This window comes from Mastigoproctus giganteus, chromosome 2, assembly GCF_048544385.1.
Source record: "Mastigoproctus giganteus isolate SK-2022 chromosome 2, ASM4854438v1, whole genome shotgun sequence".
In the NCBI taxonomy this organism is placed as follows: Eukaryota; Metazoa; Arthropoda; class Arachnida; order Uropygi; family Thelyphonidae; genus Mastigoproctus; species Mastigoproctus giganteus.
The window spans coordinates 201356354-201372894 of record NC_143576.1 but is presented as its reverse complement, the minus strand read 5'-3'; the positions used below and the strand labels follow the sequence as shown (position 1 = coordinate 201372894).

Below are 16541 nucleotides of genomic sequence, written 5' to 3'. Positions count from 1 at the left end.
TCCTAACTTTAGAGTTATTTTATCGTTTCGAAGGCTTGGAGGGTAGGTGGCAGTCCAAAAAATCATCTAGCTTGCTATACAGTGAAGAATTCACTGAATACCACATATTACATATCGTCTTACTCACCTCAACGAGACCCACCTCAAAGCCGCATTATATTCCCGATCATCCGAAGAAGGTCGATTATCAGAAAAATGCCGCTAGAGTCATTGGATAAGAAATTAGACCTGATTAAGAAGCAGCTCACAACTGCTTTTACAATAATCAAGGTCGACTCCAGACTTCGGAAGACTTCTGAGGAACCTGAAAACTCAGGGCAAGGCCCAGTCAGTAAAAATAAAATTGAAAACCATCACCTAAGCAGCCTGATAGTGCACGACAAACACAGAAGGCTGATAACAATAATCTAGCCAATACTGAGACAAGCGATCACAACTGTGATCCACTGGAAGTGACTGACGAATCCACAAAACAAACGAACTCTTCTCCTGCACCAGACCCTCGACTTCTGGAACGGCCAGTCCTGACAAAAATGTTAACTCTGAGAACCCAACTAGAGACGCTCATGGCAAAGCCACATAGTAGGATTACAACTGGGTTGCGCAGTGAAATAATAACGATATAGACCAAGATGGAAACGATTTTAATGATAACTCATACAGTGCACGAATGGGCTACAGCTAAGCTGGAAGCTTACATGGATGAGAAGAGCAAACAAAGACCACACTGTGCCCCCTCATATGCAGATGCACTGAGGAATTCCTAGAGTGAGACAGGGAATACAAAAGGGCTCAGCCTAGAAAACAACCCTTTCTTAAGGCACCAAATTTAGTGGTCCTTAGGCCAACTGATATAGACACAATGCAGCCCAGCGAGGAGCTCAAATCTACTGTGATGACAGAATTAAAAGAGGACCAGAAGGCTACCAAAATCAAGTCCATAAGGAAAACTCGCAATGTTGGACTCATCATCGAGACTGACTCCAGAGAAAACATGCAGGCAATAATGACTAACCCGAAGATTTCTACGTTCGGGCTTTCTGCTGAACCACATAGGAGGAAGGGTTCCTCCATCATAATATTTGATGGACAAGGAAATAACACCTAACCAACTAATTAGAGAAATCATTACAAGAAACCTCCAAAATATCGCCGCTAATCAGCAATCACAGAACCTAGTGCAGTCTAAATACTCAAACAACAACTGGATAGTGGAACTGGCCCCAGCGGCCTGGCAGATACTGACAAGACTTTACATAGAATGGGGACGCCATCGTTTTAGGAAGCATCTGGCTGTGCCAAAATGCTCTAAGTGCTGTAAGTTCCATCACACCTCCCACACGTGCTCCCAAGCATCTTCCCTCTGTGGTCACTGCTCTGAGAAGGGACAAGACTACAACAGCTGTCCCAATAAAGCACAAGAACCGATCTGCGCAAATTGTAAGTCCCTGAAAATGGAGCATACGCATTCCATCCGGGACCCCAAGTGCCCAAAATATGTTAAAGGTGTCTTTTCATAAATAGATAATGGAGACACCGTAAAAAATTTAATACCACTAAGATCGCTTTATTATAGGAAAATGTGCAGTGTGCCAAAGCAGTGGCTGAACAACTAAGATCAAAAGCAGACGAAGAAAATGCGGACATAATTATACTGCAGGAACCGTTAGTTAGTTAGTTATTTTTGGTGTTTAGGAGCATTAGCAACTAAGGCCGTATTGCTCCGTTATATGCGGTGGTCATTCCCTGAACTTTCCGCATCCTTTGTATTTGGTGGTGACGGGCTCGAACCCCGGTCTAATCAAGAAGCGTGTGCTACGCACTGCTGCTCCGTCCCACCTGGCTACGGAGGCGCCTGCAGGAGCCGTACACCCACTCCAAAAAAACGTACGCGGCTACCCAATGGTATATAAGATCATAGTCTGAGGAAAACACTCCTTCGGCCGCCAGTGCGGTTTGTAACCCCAAATTTACAGTAACCAGAATTAGCCAACTATGCACGGCCTTGGCCGCATGTGCTTACATCTTAACCCAAATGGGCCCCCTCGATGCTGTCACACTATACTGCAGGCCGGGGGGAGGAAGAGCACTTCTGTCACCAGGTACCTGCAGTTGCTACTTGACAGACTCCCAAACCGGAGAACCATAGGGCGGGTGTCAACTGTCAGTCTCTGGCCTGGCACAGTCAAACACTTGATCGAAGAGGAACTAGGAATGGGGAGCTCTTGAAATGCTCAACGATGGTTGTCTTGAACAAGCCACCCCAATTATCTACTTTTTTCAACACTTTGTGGGAGGCCACCATTGATGTCATTATGGCAACTGGGAACATCGCTGGCTATGTCATGGACTGCGCAGTTCAAGATTCGTGGACGACATCCGACCACAGAGTAATTACTTATGAAATCCGACGATCCCTTACCAGGACACCAGTACTCAAACAGACGCTTTACCAGTTTGCGGTTAATAAAGCAAATTGGGAGTTCTTTGTTGAGTTGCTCACACCGGTTGCGGCTCAACATCTGGCTGCAATGAACCTGCAATCTGATCCAAACGAAACCCAAAAGAGAGTTACCAGGATAATTACAACCATTGAGGCAACAATCAAACGCCAGACCCCAGCCCCGAGTACAGTCCCCTGGTGAACCCCACAGATCCAGACTTTCAGATGGGAAGTGATCAAAAGAAGGAAGGGAGCAGTTTCAGAGGGCACTGCGACTGTGACCTGCTGCTGAAGTTGTGGCAATGAGAGAATTTAATAGGAATGCAAGAAATAGAAACACAGTTCGGCAATTGGAGGTCCCACTAGGGACCCAACGGCTAAATGGTCAGAAGAACAACATAACATGGCACTACACAACGCTAACAAGTACGTTACACTTTTTAAACCTCTGGCCTTCGCAGACTTCTGTGATACATAAACAGAGTACACAACGCGGAGATGAGGGAAACCCAGGGAGCCATTAGACATCGAAATCAATACAGATATCAACGATGGACCAAACACTAAACAATGGGGGATTCCACTAATACCATTAGTCCACAAAGGGCAGTGTCCATTGATTACCGCACTCTGTCTTCTCCCACTCAACTGTCCCTTTATCCATAGCAGCAATTTACCTCCAGTGCCACACGCTCCAATTTGTGCAGGAGTCTTCCATGTGCAACAGTATCAAAAGCCTTCCTAAGATCCAAATATATGATATCAAATTATTCTTTGCATCCAGTTCCTTTGTGATCACATCATTAGTATTAAATCCAATAAGTCAGACAAGACCGAGCTATAACTCAAGACTTGTCTACATGATCCTGCAGTGCTTCTTTAACCAGTGCCTTCAATTTCCGTGGAACAGAAGTAAAACTAACAGATCTGTAATTACTTGTTTCCCCTTTGATTCTCCTTTGGGAATTTGTGTCGCATTTGCACATCTCCAGTCCATGGGTAGCTTCCCTGAGTCCAAGAAAGCTCTCACGATTATGGCTAAGGGTTTGCTTAATTTTTTTTTTTTTTTTTTGGCTGGTGCAACATAAGCCTCAGACTTCCTTGCATCATATAGCTAATAATAATGATAATAATAATAATAAAAACTTCCTTTGCTGCCTCCTTTAATACAGGGTTATTGAAAATGAAGTCCAGGGTTTCAAACAATTCCTGTACACACATGAGCAGACATAGGAAGAAAGAAATATTTCCAGACTGCAAGTATAGTAATGAAGTTTTTTCACATACCACATAAATGTTCAATATGAGAGCCTTTAGTGAAATCGCACATTATGCTTATTCACTTTCCCCGACAAATGGAAGGTCGATTCATCAGAAAAAATCACTCTGTCAGCAAAGTGCCGTTGCATAACGGTAACAGATTTACTTACATGAAACTCCAACACAGTAAAAGCTTTCTCATTACATTCTGAAGCCATGTCACAACACAGCAGTAATGTCGTCACAGGCAAACGAACGACTGCACAGCGGTTTGCGTCCAACGCCATCTGGTGGTTAGCCGTGCAGCATACCGAACATCGCGAACGTGGGAACGAAACTTGAGATATTATGAGTTATTTCGAGATGGCTACAAATGACTATGACACATGCGCTCTCCCAAAAAAATTCTGAAACCCCGGACTTCATTTTGAATAACCCTGTATAACTGGATAAATCCCATTCACCACAGGTGCCTTTCTTATGTTTATCTTCAACAATTGCTCCTCCACTTTGCTCTCAGTTATTACAAAATCATCTAGCTCACTGCCAGAATTTAATTCAACTCTGGCATTCACCTTCCTGAAAAACTCCTCATGTGTGAATGTCAATGCAAAATACTCATTTAGTTTGTAAGCTACCTGAGCAGGATCATCAGTAGTCGAAGCATCGATATCTAGTGGACCAATCTGATTCATCCCCTTCCTTCTAAAGTTTAGCTGAGTAAAGAACTCTTTCCTGTTTTTCTTTGCATCCTTTAGCATTAGCATTAGTAGAGGCATTTGATGCAAGAAAGCAAGCATATGCAGCATCAGCCAAAAAAAAAAAAAAAAAAAAAAAACACTTTTTCAACTTCACCCCTCTGTTCGTTCAAAATACCTGTCCACCTGAGCCTTAAACTTATTTAGGCTATCAACTTCCACGACAAAGGATGGAAGTCTGTTCCATCAACCAACCACCCACTGGCTAAAGGCAAATTTCCGCACGTCTATCCTACATCTGTCTTTCCTCAATTTGAATTTATGCCCTCTCAGGTGATTATTCTGAGCGAGAGGAAGAATCCCATCAGCATGCTCAAACCATTCAAGGCTTTATACACCTCTATCAGATCACCTCGCTGGTGCCTAGTCTCCAGACACTGTAATTTGCAAAACTTAAGCCTTTCTTCGTAAGAGCACCCCTTTGTTCAATTCACTAATCTTGTTGCCCTTCTCTGTACTCGTTCCAGCATCTCTACATCCTTCTTGAAATGAGGCCTCCAGACCTGTATACAGTACTCTAGGTGTGGCCTGACCATTGCCTTATACAAGGGAATAATCACCTCCTTATCCCTGCTAGAAAAATTCCTATATATCATTGACAATACACCATGAGCTACTCTTGCAACCCGTCTGCACTGCTCAGAGAACTTCATATCTGCTTGCACAACCACTCCCAGGTCCCTTTCATTCTCTACCACTGTCAGTGTAGTACCACAGAGTTGATACGTTGCGCTGGGGTTGCTGTTTCCCATGTCTAGTACTTTACATTTGTCAATGTTAAACTTCATTTGCCACCTCTCAGCCCATTTGCTCAACCTTTCCAGATCCTGTTGCAGCAGCATAGTTTCAGTAGTGTCCTTGACAACCCTGCCTACCTTTGTATCGTCTGCAAACTTCGACATTAAGCGTGATATACCATCATCAATATCATTTATGAATACAGAAAACAATAATGGACCCAACACTGAACCCTGAGGGACTCCACTAATAACATTAGTCCACGACGAGCAGTGTCCATTGATTACCACTCTCTGTCTTCTCAGCCACCCCTTTATCCACAGCAGCAATTTGCCTCCAATGTCACACTGCTCCAATTTGTGCAGCAGTCTTCCATGTGCAACAGTATCAAAAGCCTTTCTAAGATCCAAGTATATAATATCAAAGTTATTCCCTGCATCCAGTTCCTTTGTGACTGCATCATAGTATCCAATCAAATTGGTCAGGCAAGACTTCCCCTTAACAAAACGTGCTGTGTCCAAGCTATAACTGATGTCTTGTCTAAATGATCCTGCAATGCTTCTTTAACTAGTGCCTCCGTTAATTTTCCTGGAACAGAAGTTAAACTCACAGGTCTATAATTACTTGTGTCAGCCTTTGTTCCTCCTTTGTGAATTGGGGTCACATTTGCACATCTCCAGTCTCTGGGTACCTCCCCTGAGTCCAAGGAAGCTCTCATAATTATGGCTAAGGGTTTGCTTACTTCCTCTGCTGCCTCCTTTAATATAACTGGATAGATCCCATCCACCCCGGGTGCCTTTCTTGTGTTTATCTTCAACAATTTCTCCTCCACTTTACTATGATTGAAATAATCATAGGCTTCCATGTCACCCATTAATTTTTATGTATCCCATGCATTTATCAAAGATTTCTCAGAATCTGCCTTTGCATGCCTAACCTCCTTCGTGACTAGGTTACAGACCAGGTCACAAAGGAGGTTATGATTGAAATAATCATAGGCTTCCATGTCATCCATTAATTTTTATGTATCCCATGCATTTTTCTTCTCTGCCAGATGTATCAATAGTTCATCTGACATCCATTTCGGCCTAAACCTTGAACAATATTACTTAGTTGGTATGAAAAGCATAGTATCTTCCAAGATTAATTCTTTGAATGCTTCCCGTTTTGAATTTTTCGTTGGTATCATCATCAGTTGGTTGTATAGAATTTAAATAGTCTCAGACTACCGTAGTCACCTTTGCTAAAGCAAAATCCTTCCCTTTAACCCTGATGGCGGCTACCTCTTTTAGTAAATCCTACTTCAGCACACTGTGATTACTGCCACCTAGTGGTTCCTTTATCTGCAGATTCTTAATGCATGAAGAATCACTGTTGATACTCAGATCAACAGTAATTCTCCTTCTGGTTGCCTCCCAAACATGCTGCTGTAGAAAACAATAATTGAAAACCCAACAATTCTAATCAATAGCTGGAAAAGTAAAATTTACCACAATAAGAACTCTGATTTACTTGCCCACTCTATTTTTCTGTACAGTTGTTTATTATACTCGTCAGAGTCATTAGGCCTATAACACTCTCCTACTCTTAATTATGCTTTCCCAGTGCTTATGTCCCACCAAACTGACTCGACAATGCACTGACCAGCCATGTCGGCTGGCTGTACTTCCTTGGATTTAATGTGTTTCTTACTAATAGCATAACCTGTTTTTCCTTCCTATCCTTTCTGTACACATTGTACTCCCCGAATTCCATTTGTTCATTCCTTATATCTGAGTGACACCATGTCTCTGATATCGCAACAATACCTGCCTTTGATGTTTTGACCAACAACTCAAATTCATCAAATGTATTTAGTAAACTCCTAGCATTGGTGTACACGCAAGTATACATGCACCTGTTCCTATTCTTAGCTAACCTAATACAGCCCATGTATTTACTTGTTCCGCAATGACTCCCTGCAGTCACTGAAATCCCCTGCACCTTGTTTTACAGGCTGCTGCTCAGTATAATAGAAGCAGTGCAAGAATCACACTCACCTCTGCCAGCGGCTACTGTTAAGCTATTAATCCGTGTATCCCCCAAGAAATTGTTAATGTATTAGCCCGTAAACTCCTCCCCGAAGCTAGCAGTTTTTCGACCCACCTAGTACTGCCTCGATAGCATCGGCAGATGTTCTTGCACAGTTTCTATTTAAGGGTATTCGATCTCTGTAGAAGCAGTTTCCTGTTAACAAGTTAAGGTAACCGTGAGAATTGAATAAGAACTGAAAAATTATGAATTTTACTCAAAGAAATATTTCTATTTTCTGCGTTACAGTATTAGAAGTGGAAGTGTAGGATAAAATTAACCTGAATAGTACTTAGATCACCTGAATATTTAAATTGATACATTGTGCTGTATGGGAACTTATCAAAAACCCAATTTTACCTCGTAAAATTTTGCTATGTGTGCCTGAGACTGACAAACTGGTCCACGAAGTAAAAAAAAGCCTATTGAAGGTATGAGCTAGCAACGCCCTTGCCTGGGGCGCCAAATTTTACAAATCACGAAAAAAAAATTTATCCTTATTAAATGGGGGCCGAAAAATCTTTCTGCCCGGAGTACACTGCGCGAGTAGTACAGTTGTATTATCACTGTCTTTTCCACCCTGGGTGAAAAATTACCTGGTTCGAATCCCGTTGATGACGTTAGGAACTTTAATGTGCTTTTACTCCATGGCTGAGTTTGTCGATCTCAGGTGTAGATAGCAATGTTTTCCCCCCACAGAAACTGGGTTTTTTTTTCGTCCAGCAAAACAGGAAAATCGACCAGAGAACACAGGCAAATACTGGTTTATGTAATGAATTACGTGTAACCCTAATATAATAATTTGATTGCTTTTTTTTTTGTCCGAGGGGGTAAACTGCTGCTATTTCTATGAATTTTCCAAAGAAACTGGACTAAAATTAGTATCAGTTCAATTCTACAGTCAGTCAACCCCTTGAAGTTTAAATGGACAAGGAATAAAGTACATTTTGTCTTGCCGTCTAAAAACCTTTCCTCTCAGTGATTTGTCCAGCTAATTTAAAATCAATCAACTGTGCAAAAAAAGTTTATTGAGTTTACATTTCACAGTAGGTGACAGAAATACACACACACTGAGTGGTCACTGAAATATCACCTACCTAAATACTTCGTAGGCTTCCTTTTATCCTGAGTACAGCAGCTATCCGACGTGGCATTGATTCAACAAGATGTTGGAATTGGTCGGTGAGTATGGCCAACCAAGTTGTGTGTAAGGTGGCCAGCAATGCAGGTGTGGAGGTGATTGGTATATCCAAACGCCTGATATGTCTTTCCATAGAGTCCCACAAGTGCTCGATGGGATTGATATCGTTGGAGTTCGGAGGCCAATCAATATGCTGGAAGTCAGAACTGTGTGTGCCTCAAACCATTCCTGCACAACAAGTGCCCGATGGCTCGGCGCATTGTACTCTTGGAAGACACCATCCCATTCGGGTAAAAGTGTAATATAGTGGGGTATGTACTGTCAGCAAGCAGTTGACGACAGCGGAGACCAGTGATACGTTGTTCCAAATGCACCAGGGGGTCCAAGTTCCTGCCAGCGAAACATGGCCCACACCATACAACCGCCTCCACTGGCCTGTGCCTTTGATACCGTGCATGATGGATCAAGAGTTTTATGTTGTTGACACCAAATCCGTACACGAGTATCCATGATGTGGAGTGAATTACATGATTCATCCGACTAACGCACCTTCTTCCATGTTTCTAACGTCCAATTTGCATTTTATTTGCACTAGGCGAGTCTTTTACGCCAATGAACCTTGGTTAGGAGAGGATCCCGTAGGTGTCGCTGCTGGTATAGCCCATATGTGCGAGTCTGCGATGCATGGTCATGCCAGATATTGTTACGGGTTGGCCCATGTTGTATTGGGTAGTCAACTCTTGAACAGTGCTGCGCCCGTACGAGTTGTTGCACTGGGCGCTCACCTTTAGTAGAGTGTAGTGTGTGTTGAGTGTCAAACGGCACCAGGGGTTTCCCCCATCTCTGCATAGTATACATCGTGGGTGTGGAACAGAACCCTGTCAATGCCAGAGGTTTAAAAGTGTATGGGTTTCGTGTATGTGTAATGTCGTGTACCATTGTTCCTCTGTTCATTTAGCCACTGGGACCCTAATGGGTTCCAACGTTCTCCCCACTCTGCACCATGAAGGCAGACCAGTATTATAGTTATTTACTCTGGCAGGTCCTGCCACCTAATTTCCTGAGATTTCAGTGGCTAGGACCTAAAAAAAAAAAAAAAACGCTACGCATAGGGGTCAGCCAAAAGGATTACTGATTATGCAACTGATGCTGTTATTAAGTTTTTGGGAGTAGGGCTCATGCAATTTAGAGATGGTTCAGATGCTGGTTATAAGTTAGAGAAAGGGGAGGGAGACTGAAGGCTGGGGGAAAAGACAGAGATAAGGGATACATAGAGAAGATGACCCCCCAAAATCAGTGGAGCAGGCCCATGCCCCACCAGAGTGGAAAAGTGGGATGGCAAGGGGGCAGGCAACCAGGGGTAACCTCCCCCCTGCCTGGGTGGTGGAGAAAAAGAACCACACAAGTATGAAAAATATTTTAAATTCTATCCCTTTCGCTTGCTTTCTAGAAGCATTCATTCCTCATAGTGCCCTATACTTTTGCTGCTACCTGTACAACTAATTGAAATAGCGTAACTTTCGGAGCTTGTGCATTTTACTTTCGTTTCGAACGCTCCAGGAGATGCGACTGCTGAAATATTACATCACTATTAGTCGTTCAATGACGTCATGCCGTTCTCCTGTGTAACGGTCAAGCGTCGAACACGTAATGTCCCAAGAACGGTATAGGCAGAAGGCGACTATTGTTATAAGAGTAGGATTAGCAGAACAAGACACAGCACAATTTGCATAATCAGAACTCTATAAACACATTAATATAACATATCACTTTTAGAGTGTCAAATCCCACGAGTTGGCAGTCATAAGTGTAATGCTTTTTTCCCCACATTGTTGACGTGTGAGATCAGAAAAGGTCATGGGAAATTTCAGTTAGGAGGACGCAGAGATATATATAATTTGAAACGGGAAAGCAAGAGAGTTAACTGTGGGTGAGACTTGACAGAAAACAGTGAGCAGCGGGAGTTTTTGGCCGATTTTTGAGAGTGTGTGAGCAAAGAAGGAGAATAATCTCTAAGAAAAGATGTGAAAAGGGCCACAATGAATGTTTGGTCCAGAACTTCCTCCTCCCCCCCCCCCACTGGAGTCGGTGCAGAATTATTCGGGTAAGTCAACCCTTGTTGCTTAAGAACAAACTATACTAAATTGCCCAAAGTCGAATCTATGCATTTACACTCGTTTTAATGCATTTATAAAACATCTTTCCTCATAGACTGTCAGACAATTCTATCATTTTCTTAGTACTCGGTTTTAACAGTTAATGTGACTTATCAACCTAGTTGTCAAAATACTAATTACACTATTAAGTTAATATAGTTTCCTGTTCTAGTATTAGAACAGTTGTATGTTATGACAAACGACAATCGTTTTGATACCAGTAAGAGTGACAAGCAAAAAGTTGACATGAAGAACACTATTTCCAGCTATACCAACAGCAGTAATGGTTTAATCTGCTATCTAGTTGTATCTAATCTGCTTCGTACAAGTGTCTCACAAATCATGATATATTTTGTTTAATAATCTGCTGTATAATTTTGTATTTTTAATAAACCCTGTTTTGTTTGTTTACCCTTTTTGTCTCTTGGCCATTCTTCCTAGTTGCACATAATTCACTGAATAAACTCTGGGTGAAAAATCACAACGCATCTTGATGTTGCAATTTGCTCTTTACTTCTCAGAGTAAATATAAGAACACAAGATTTTTGTCCAGAAGTAACTGTTAGATGATCATATTACACCCAGGTCTTGTGGAAACACATATTAGCGTGCAGCCTTGCCGGAAGCTGAGTGATTCATAGAGAACGTTAATTGGCAGGCACACTAAAACAGAAGAAGAAAACCTGTGGAATACAAGGGATCATGGCAAAGAAAGCTTAATGGCAGCAGCTAAGCTGTGCTTTGTAGTGTCATAGCTCGGATGAAAGTCCCGTTCCGTCTTGTCTTTTTTTTTTTTTTTTTCACAGTCTGTGCTCATCTCTAGTATCAACCTTTCGCTGACCTTTGCGGTTTTGCCGTCGGGTTGTTGTTTCACCATTTTGACACCAATCTTGATACACTTTAACTAGGCAGCTCTCGAACTCCCCACCAGTTCAGTCGTTTGGGAAATCGAAGCACCAGCTCATCGAGCACTCACAATCTGGCCTTTTCAAAGTCCGATTAATCCTTCCTTTTACCAATCACGCTGTGAATTTTACTATGTACTGAACCACTGACACCTTATCTATGCTATGTAGGTCGACTAATTCACTCCGCAGTCTCATACCTCACATGGTCAACGGGTCGCATTCAATTTTTATAAGGGTGATCATAATTCAGTGACCAGTCAGTGTATATATATATATATATATATATATATATATATGACGAACTTGGTGCCCATCAGAGGGGGCGCCGCTAAATTTCTATTTAATTGGCATTCAAAATTTAATTGATTATTATTATTTTTTTTATCTTTGCATTTAGATTTTCTAAATTATCTCGGAGTGTTTCTGCTGCAATATTTTTATCTTGTTACTCTTTTCTTCCCTCCCTGTTGGTTTGATCGTTATGTTTAATTTTGACTCTTTTCGCTCTTCTGTCTTGCCATGCTGCTGGCATTATTTTTATTTTTTTAATCATCATTCTAATTTAATTTTATATTTCAAGCATCATGTAGACTGTAGAGGAATATGCTTTTTGCTGACTCTGATGTTTGCTTTACTTTTTAATTTTTAATTATGAAAGATTTAGTTTTCAACTATTTCAAACATTATATATATCACCCTTTAAAATTGTAATTGTACAAGGAATAACATAACTATATTCGAATATCCGTAAGTAATTCCGAATAACGTACGTATATGGCAATATTTCGTACAGTTTGCATCAGATAAGATTGACACGCGTAGGTGATGGTGTAATAGTGCATCAGCTGTTACTTTCAGCTATATAAGCACGCTCTGCAAGAGTTGCAGTCATTCCTTGCTTGTGTCAGGATGGCGGGATACATGCAGCTGACGCCATGAAGGAAGAGTGCTATTGTTTCTTTATGCGAGGAAGGATGTTCTTCCTGTCATATTGCTTATAAAGTGTCTTGTAGTCTGCGCGAGTAGCACAGTGGAATCATCACCGTCCTCCCCTCACCGGGTGGAAAAGCATTAGCATTAGCATTAGTAGAGGCATATGATGCAAGAAAGCAAGCTTATTCAGCATCAGCCAAAAAAAAAAAAAAAAAACCCTCTCCCATTTCACCCCTCCGTTCGTTCGAAATACCTGTCCAGTTGAGCTTTAAATTTGTTTAGGCTATCAACTTCAACAACAAGTGATGGAAGTCGGTTCCACCAACCAACCACCCGCTGGCCAAAGGCAAATTTCCGCACATCTATCCGACATCCGTCCCTCAATTTGAATTTATGCCCTCTGAGGTGATTATTCTGAGAAAGATGAAGAATCCCATTGGCATTGAGCATGCTCAAACCATTCAAAGCCTTATACACCTCTATCAGATCACCTCGCCGGTGCCTAGTCTCCAGACTCTGTAATTTGCAAAACTTAAGCCTTTCTTCGTAAGAGCAACCCTTTGTTCCATTTACTAATCTTGTTGCCCTTCTCTGTACCCGTTCCAGCAGCTCTACATCCTTCTTGAAATGAGGCCTCCAGACCTGTATACAGTACTCAAGATGTGGCCTAACCATTGCCTTATACAAGGAATAATCACCTCCTTATCCCTGCTAGAAAAATTCCTGTATATCATTGACAAGACACCATGAGCTACTCTTGCAGCTCGTCTGCACTGCTCAGAGAACTTCATATCTGCCTGCACAATTACCCCCAGGTCCTTTTCATTCTCCACCACTGTCAGTGTAGTACCGCAGAGTTGATACATTGCTGTTGGGTTACTGTTACCCATATGTAGTACTTTACATTTGTCAATGTTAAACTTCATTTGCCACCTCTCAGCCCATCTGTTCAACCTTTCCAGATCCTGTTGCAGCAGCATAGCGTCAGTAGTGTCCTTAACGACCCTGCCAACCTTTGTATCATCTGCAAACTTAGACATTAAACTTGATATCCCATCATCAATATCATTCATAAACACCGAAAACAACAATGGACCCAACACTGAACCTTGAGGAACTCCACTAATAACATTAGTCCACGTTGAGCAGTGTCCATTGATTACCACTCTCTGTCTTCTGCCACTCAACCATCCCCTTATCCATAGCAGCAATTTGCCTCCAATGCCACACTGCTCCAATTTGTGCAGCAGTCTTCCATGTGCAACAGTATCAAAAGCCTTTCTAAGATCCAAATATATAATATCAAAGTTATTCCCTGCATCCAGTTCTTTTGTGACTACATCATAGTATCCAATCAAATTGGTCAGGCAAGACCTGCCCTTAACAAAACCATGCTGCGTCTGAGCTATAACTGAATTCTTGTCTAGATGATCCTGCAGTGCTTCTTTAACCAGTGCCTCCATTAATTTACCTGGAACAGAAGTTAAACTAACAGGTCTATAATTACTTGTGTCAGCCTTTGATCCTCCTTTGCCGTAGACGTGGTGAAGAAAAGGTCCGGTTTCGAATCCCATCGATGACGTGAGGAACTGTAATGGGCTTTTTTCACTCCATGGCTGAATTAGTCGGTCTCGAGCATAGATAGCAAGGTTTCACCCCGAAAACTGGGGTTTTTTGTTCAGTAAACAGACAAATCGACCATAGAACACACGCAATTAACAGACATAGACACAACACGGCAGATGAATTTAATTATTCGAGTGGCCTAAATATAATATAATAAAAAAAAAAAAGAGTGTCTTGTAATGTCGACAATGAGTAGATTTCTTTTCAAACTGAAGAATACTGGTTCTGCTAATAGGAAAAAAAGGAACCGGACGCAAACGAGTCTCTACGCCAAAACAGGACCGTGTTTTGATGCACTTATGCTTTAAAAACTGTAAAGCTTCTTCGTATGAGCTGACAAAAACGGACTTGTGGCCCTTCGTCCTAAGAAGGAGCCTCTCCTCACAGAAATAAATGAAAAAGGCCTGATTAATTTGGTGTAAGGAGCATGTCAAATGTGGAAGTCAGTTATTTTCTCGGATGGGAAGAAATTTATCCTGCATGGCTTCGATGGGAGACAAACAATTTGCCGTAGACGTGGTGAAGAATACCATCCAGACTGTATGGTGCCTACAGCGAAATTCTCTACCAACCAAATGATATGGGGGTGCATTTCGTATCGCGGTTTAGGTCACCTGCAGTTTATAAAAGGTTCCGTAAATGCCAATGGATATCTGGCTATATTGGAAAGCAAATTTCTGCCAACCATTAGAGATCCTTTCAACCTGCCAAGTAACTACATCTTTCAGGACAATTCTGCTCCTTGTCATCCAGCGAAAAGTGTAAGTAGGCACTTCTTTAGTTACTTTAGCTTCGATGCTGCATTAGAAGTTCGACAATAATGTGTTTACATTTGTTACGGGTGAAAAAATGGTTGGAAGAACTGTCCATTACAACTCTTAGCTGGCTAGGAACCAGCCCGGACCCGACTACTATAGATAACTGTTGGCATCGTGTGGAATCTGCAGTTGCCAAAAAGAAACTAAAGACTCTTCGTGAACTTCAGGAAGCGATAATTCGTGTTTGGAACTGGGAAATATCAGTTGATTATCTTCATAAATTGATCTTTTCAATGCCTCGACGGAGTGCTGCTGTCATCAGGTCCAGAGGCGGTTCGACTAAATATTAGTTTGCACTTGGTGAACTTTTCATTTTGTTTTCCTTTTAAATTATGATAAACTGAAGCAAACTGAGAGCTTCTGATAACATTTCAGCCATAATTGTCATGTTTACCAAAACTGTATATATATATATATTAGAATGAGGATTGAAAAATAAACATAATGCCAGCAATATGGCACGACAGAAGAGCGAAGACAGTCAAAATTAAACATAACGATCAAACCAACAGGGTGAGGGACAATCGAATCCACAGAGTATACTGAAAAGTATTACTTAAACATACATAAAAAGAAGTTTGTATACAATCTGTGAATCGAATCTATATGTAAACAGTGTGAGTGTGAAAATTGGAAGGATTATCTTTAGCAAGCACTGAAAAATAGATATATTTAAATTAAATACCTAATTAATCATTTTATTATTACGAAAAAAGTCTTAATATATATATATATATATATAAGGAACAGAAAAATAAGGTTGTATCATGAATAAATAGTGTGAAAGAGGGAGGAATCATATTGCCTGGGGGCATTATATTGCACGCCTCACGCCTATGGTGAATACGTAGATGTACTGTATATTAAAAAAAGCTATATAAATGTGGTGAGAGACAATCGAATCCACAGAGTATTACTTAATTAAACATACATAAAAAGAAGTTTGTATACAATCTGTGAATCGAATCTATATGTGAACAGTGCGAGTGTGAAAATTGGAGGTGTCGTCTTTAGCAAGCACTGAAAAATAGATAAATTTAAATTAAATACCTAAATAATCATATTATTATTACGAAAAGAGCCTGAACTGTGAAAAAAACGGTTTGTTTGTTTGTTGTTTTTTTTGAAATGGGAGATTTTTTATTTATTTAATTTTTTTTTAAATGGGAGATTTATTATTATTATTTTTTTAAACTGTTATCTGGGGGAGACTTCAGCGCGAGTTGGCAACCCTAATGATTTGTTGGTTTTCGCGGCAAAACTTGGCGCTTGGTTTAATTTTATTAGGTAACATGGGACCATGAAAATGGCAGATCAGTCGGTTTCTGGCGGGAATCGTCACACAAAAAGTTTGGGACTTTTAACGACAAAGTTTGTATCTTTACTACAAGAAACAGAAAATGGCATTTTGGATCTGAAAGTAGTTAGTATTTTGTTTTAGCAGTCGGCAAAATATTGTTTTTGTCAACGTTTTGATTTACCGGTTAATTTGAAAGTTTCTATAAATTAAGGTTTAATTTAATACATTTTAATGGGATTATATATAATTTAATATATAAATATTTGTGGTATTGGCGTTGAGAGCCACGTGCTGGATTTTGTGTATTGCACGGAGATTATTATTTTGTGAACTTAATACATAAAATGGCATTTGACAATTGGATTTAGCCATTATAATTTGAAAGGAAAG

At 40.9% G+C, this 16541-nt stretch overlaps 1 protein-coding gene across 1 annotated transcript in view; it reads left to right on the top strand.

The window, feature by feature from the left end:
* The first annotated feature begins 862 nt into the window (after window positions 1-862).
* LOC150089911 (uncharacterized) overlaps window positions 863-16541 on the top strand; it is an 85650-nt gene continuing 69971 nt past the window's right edge. Inside the window, exon 1 of the mRNA XM_090390130.1 lies at window positions 863-1000. Within this exon, the coding sequence (XP_090246256.1) occupies window positions 863-1000 (138 nt within the window). The remainder of the gene's footprint in view (window positions 1001-16541) is intronic.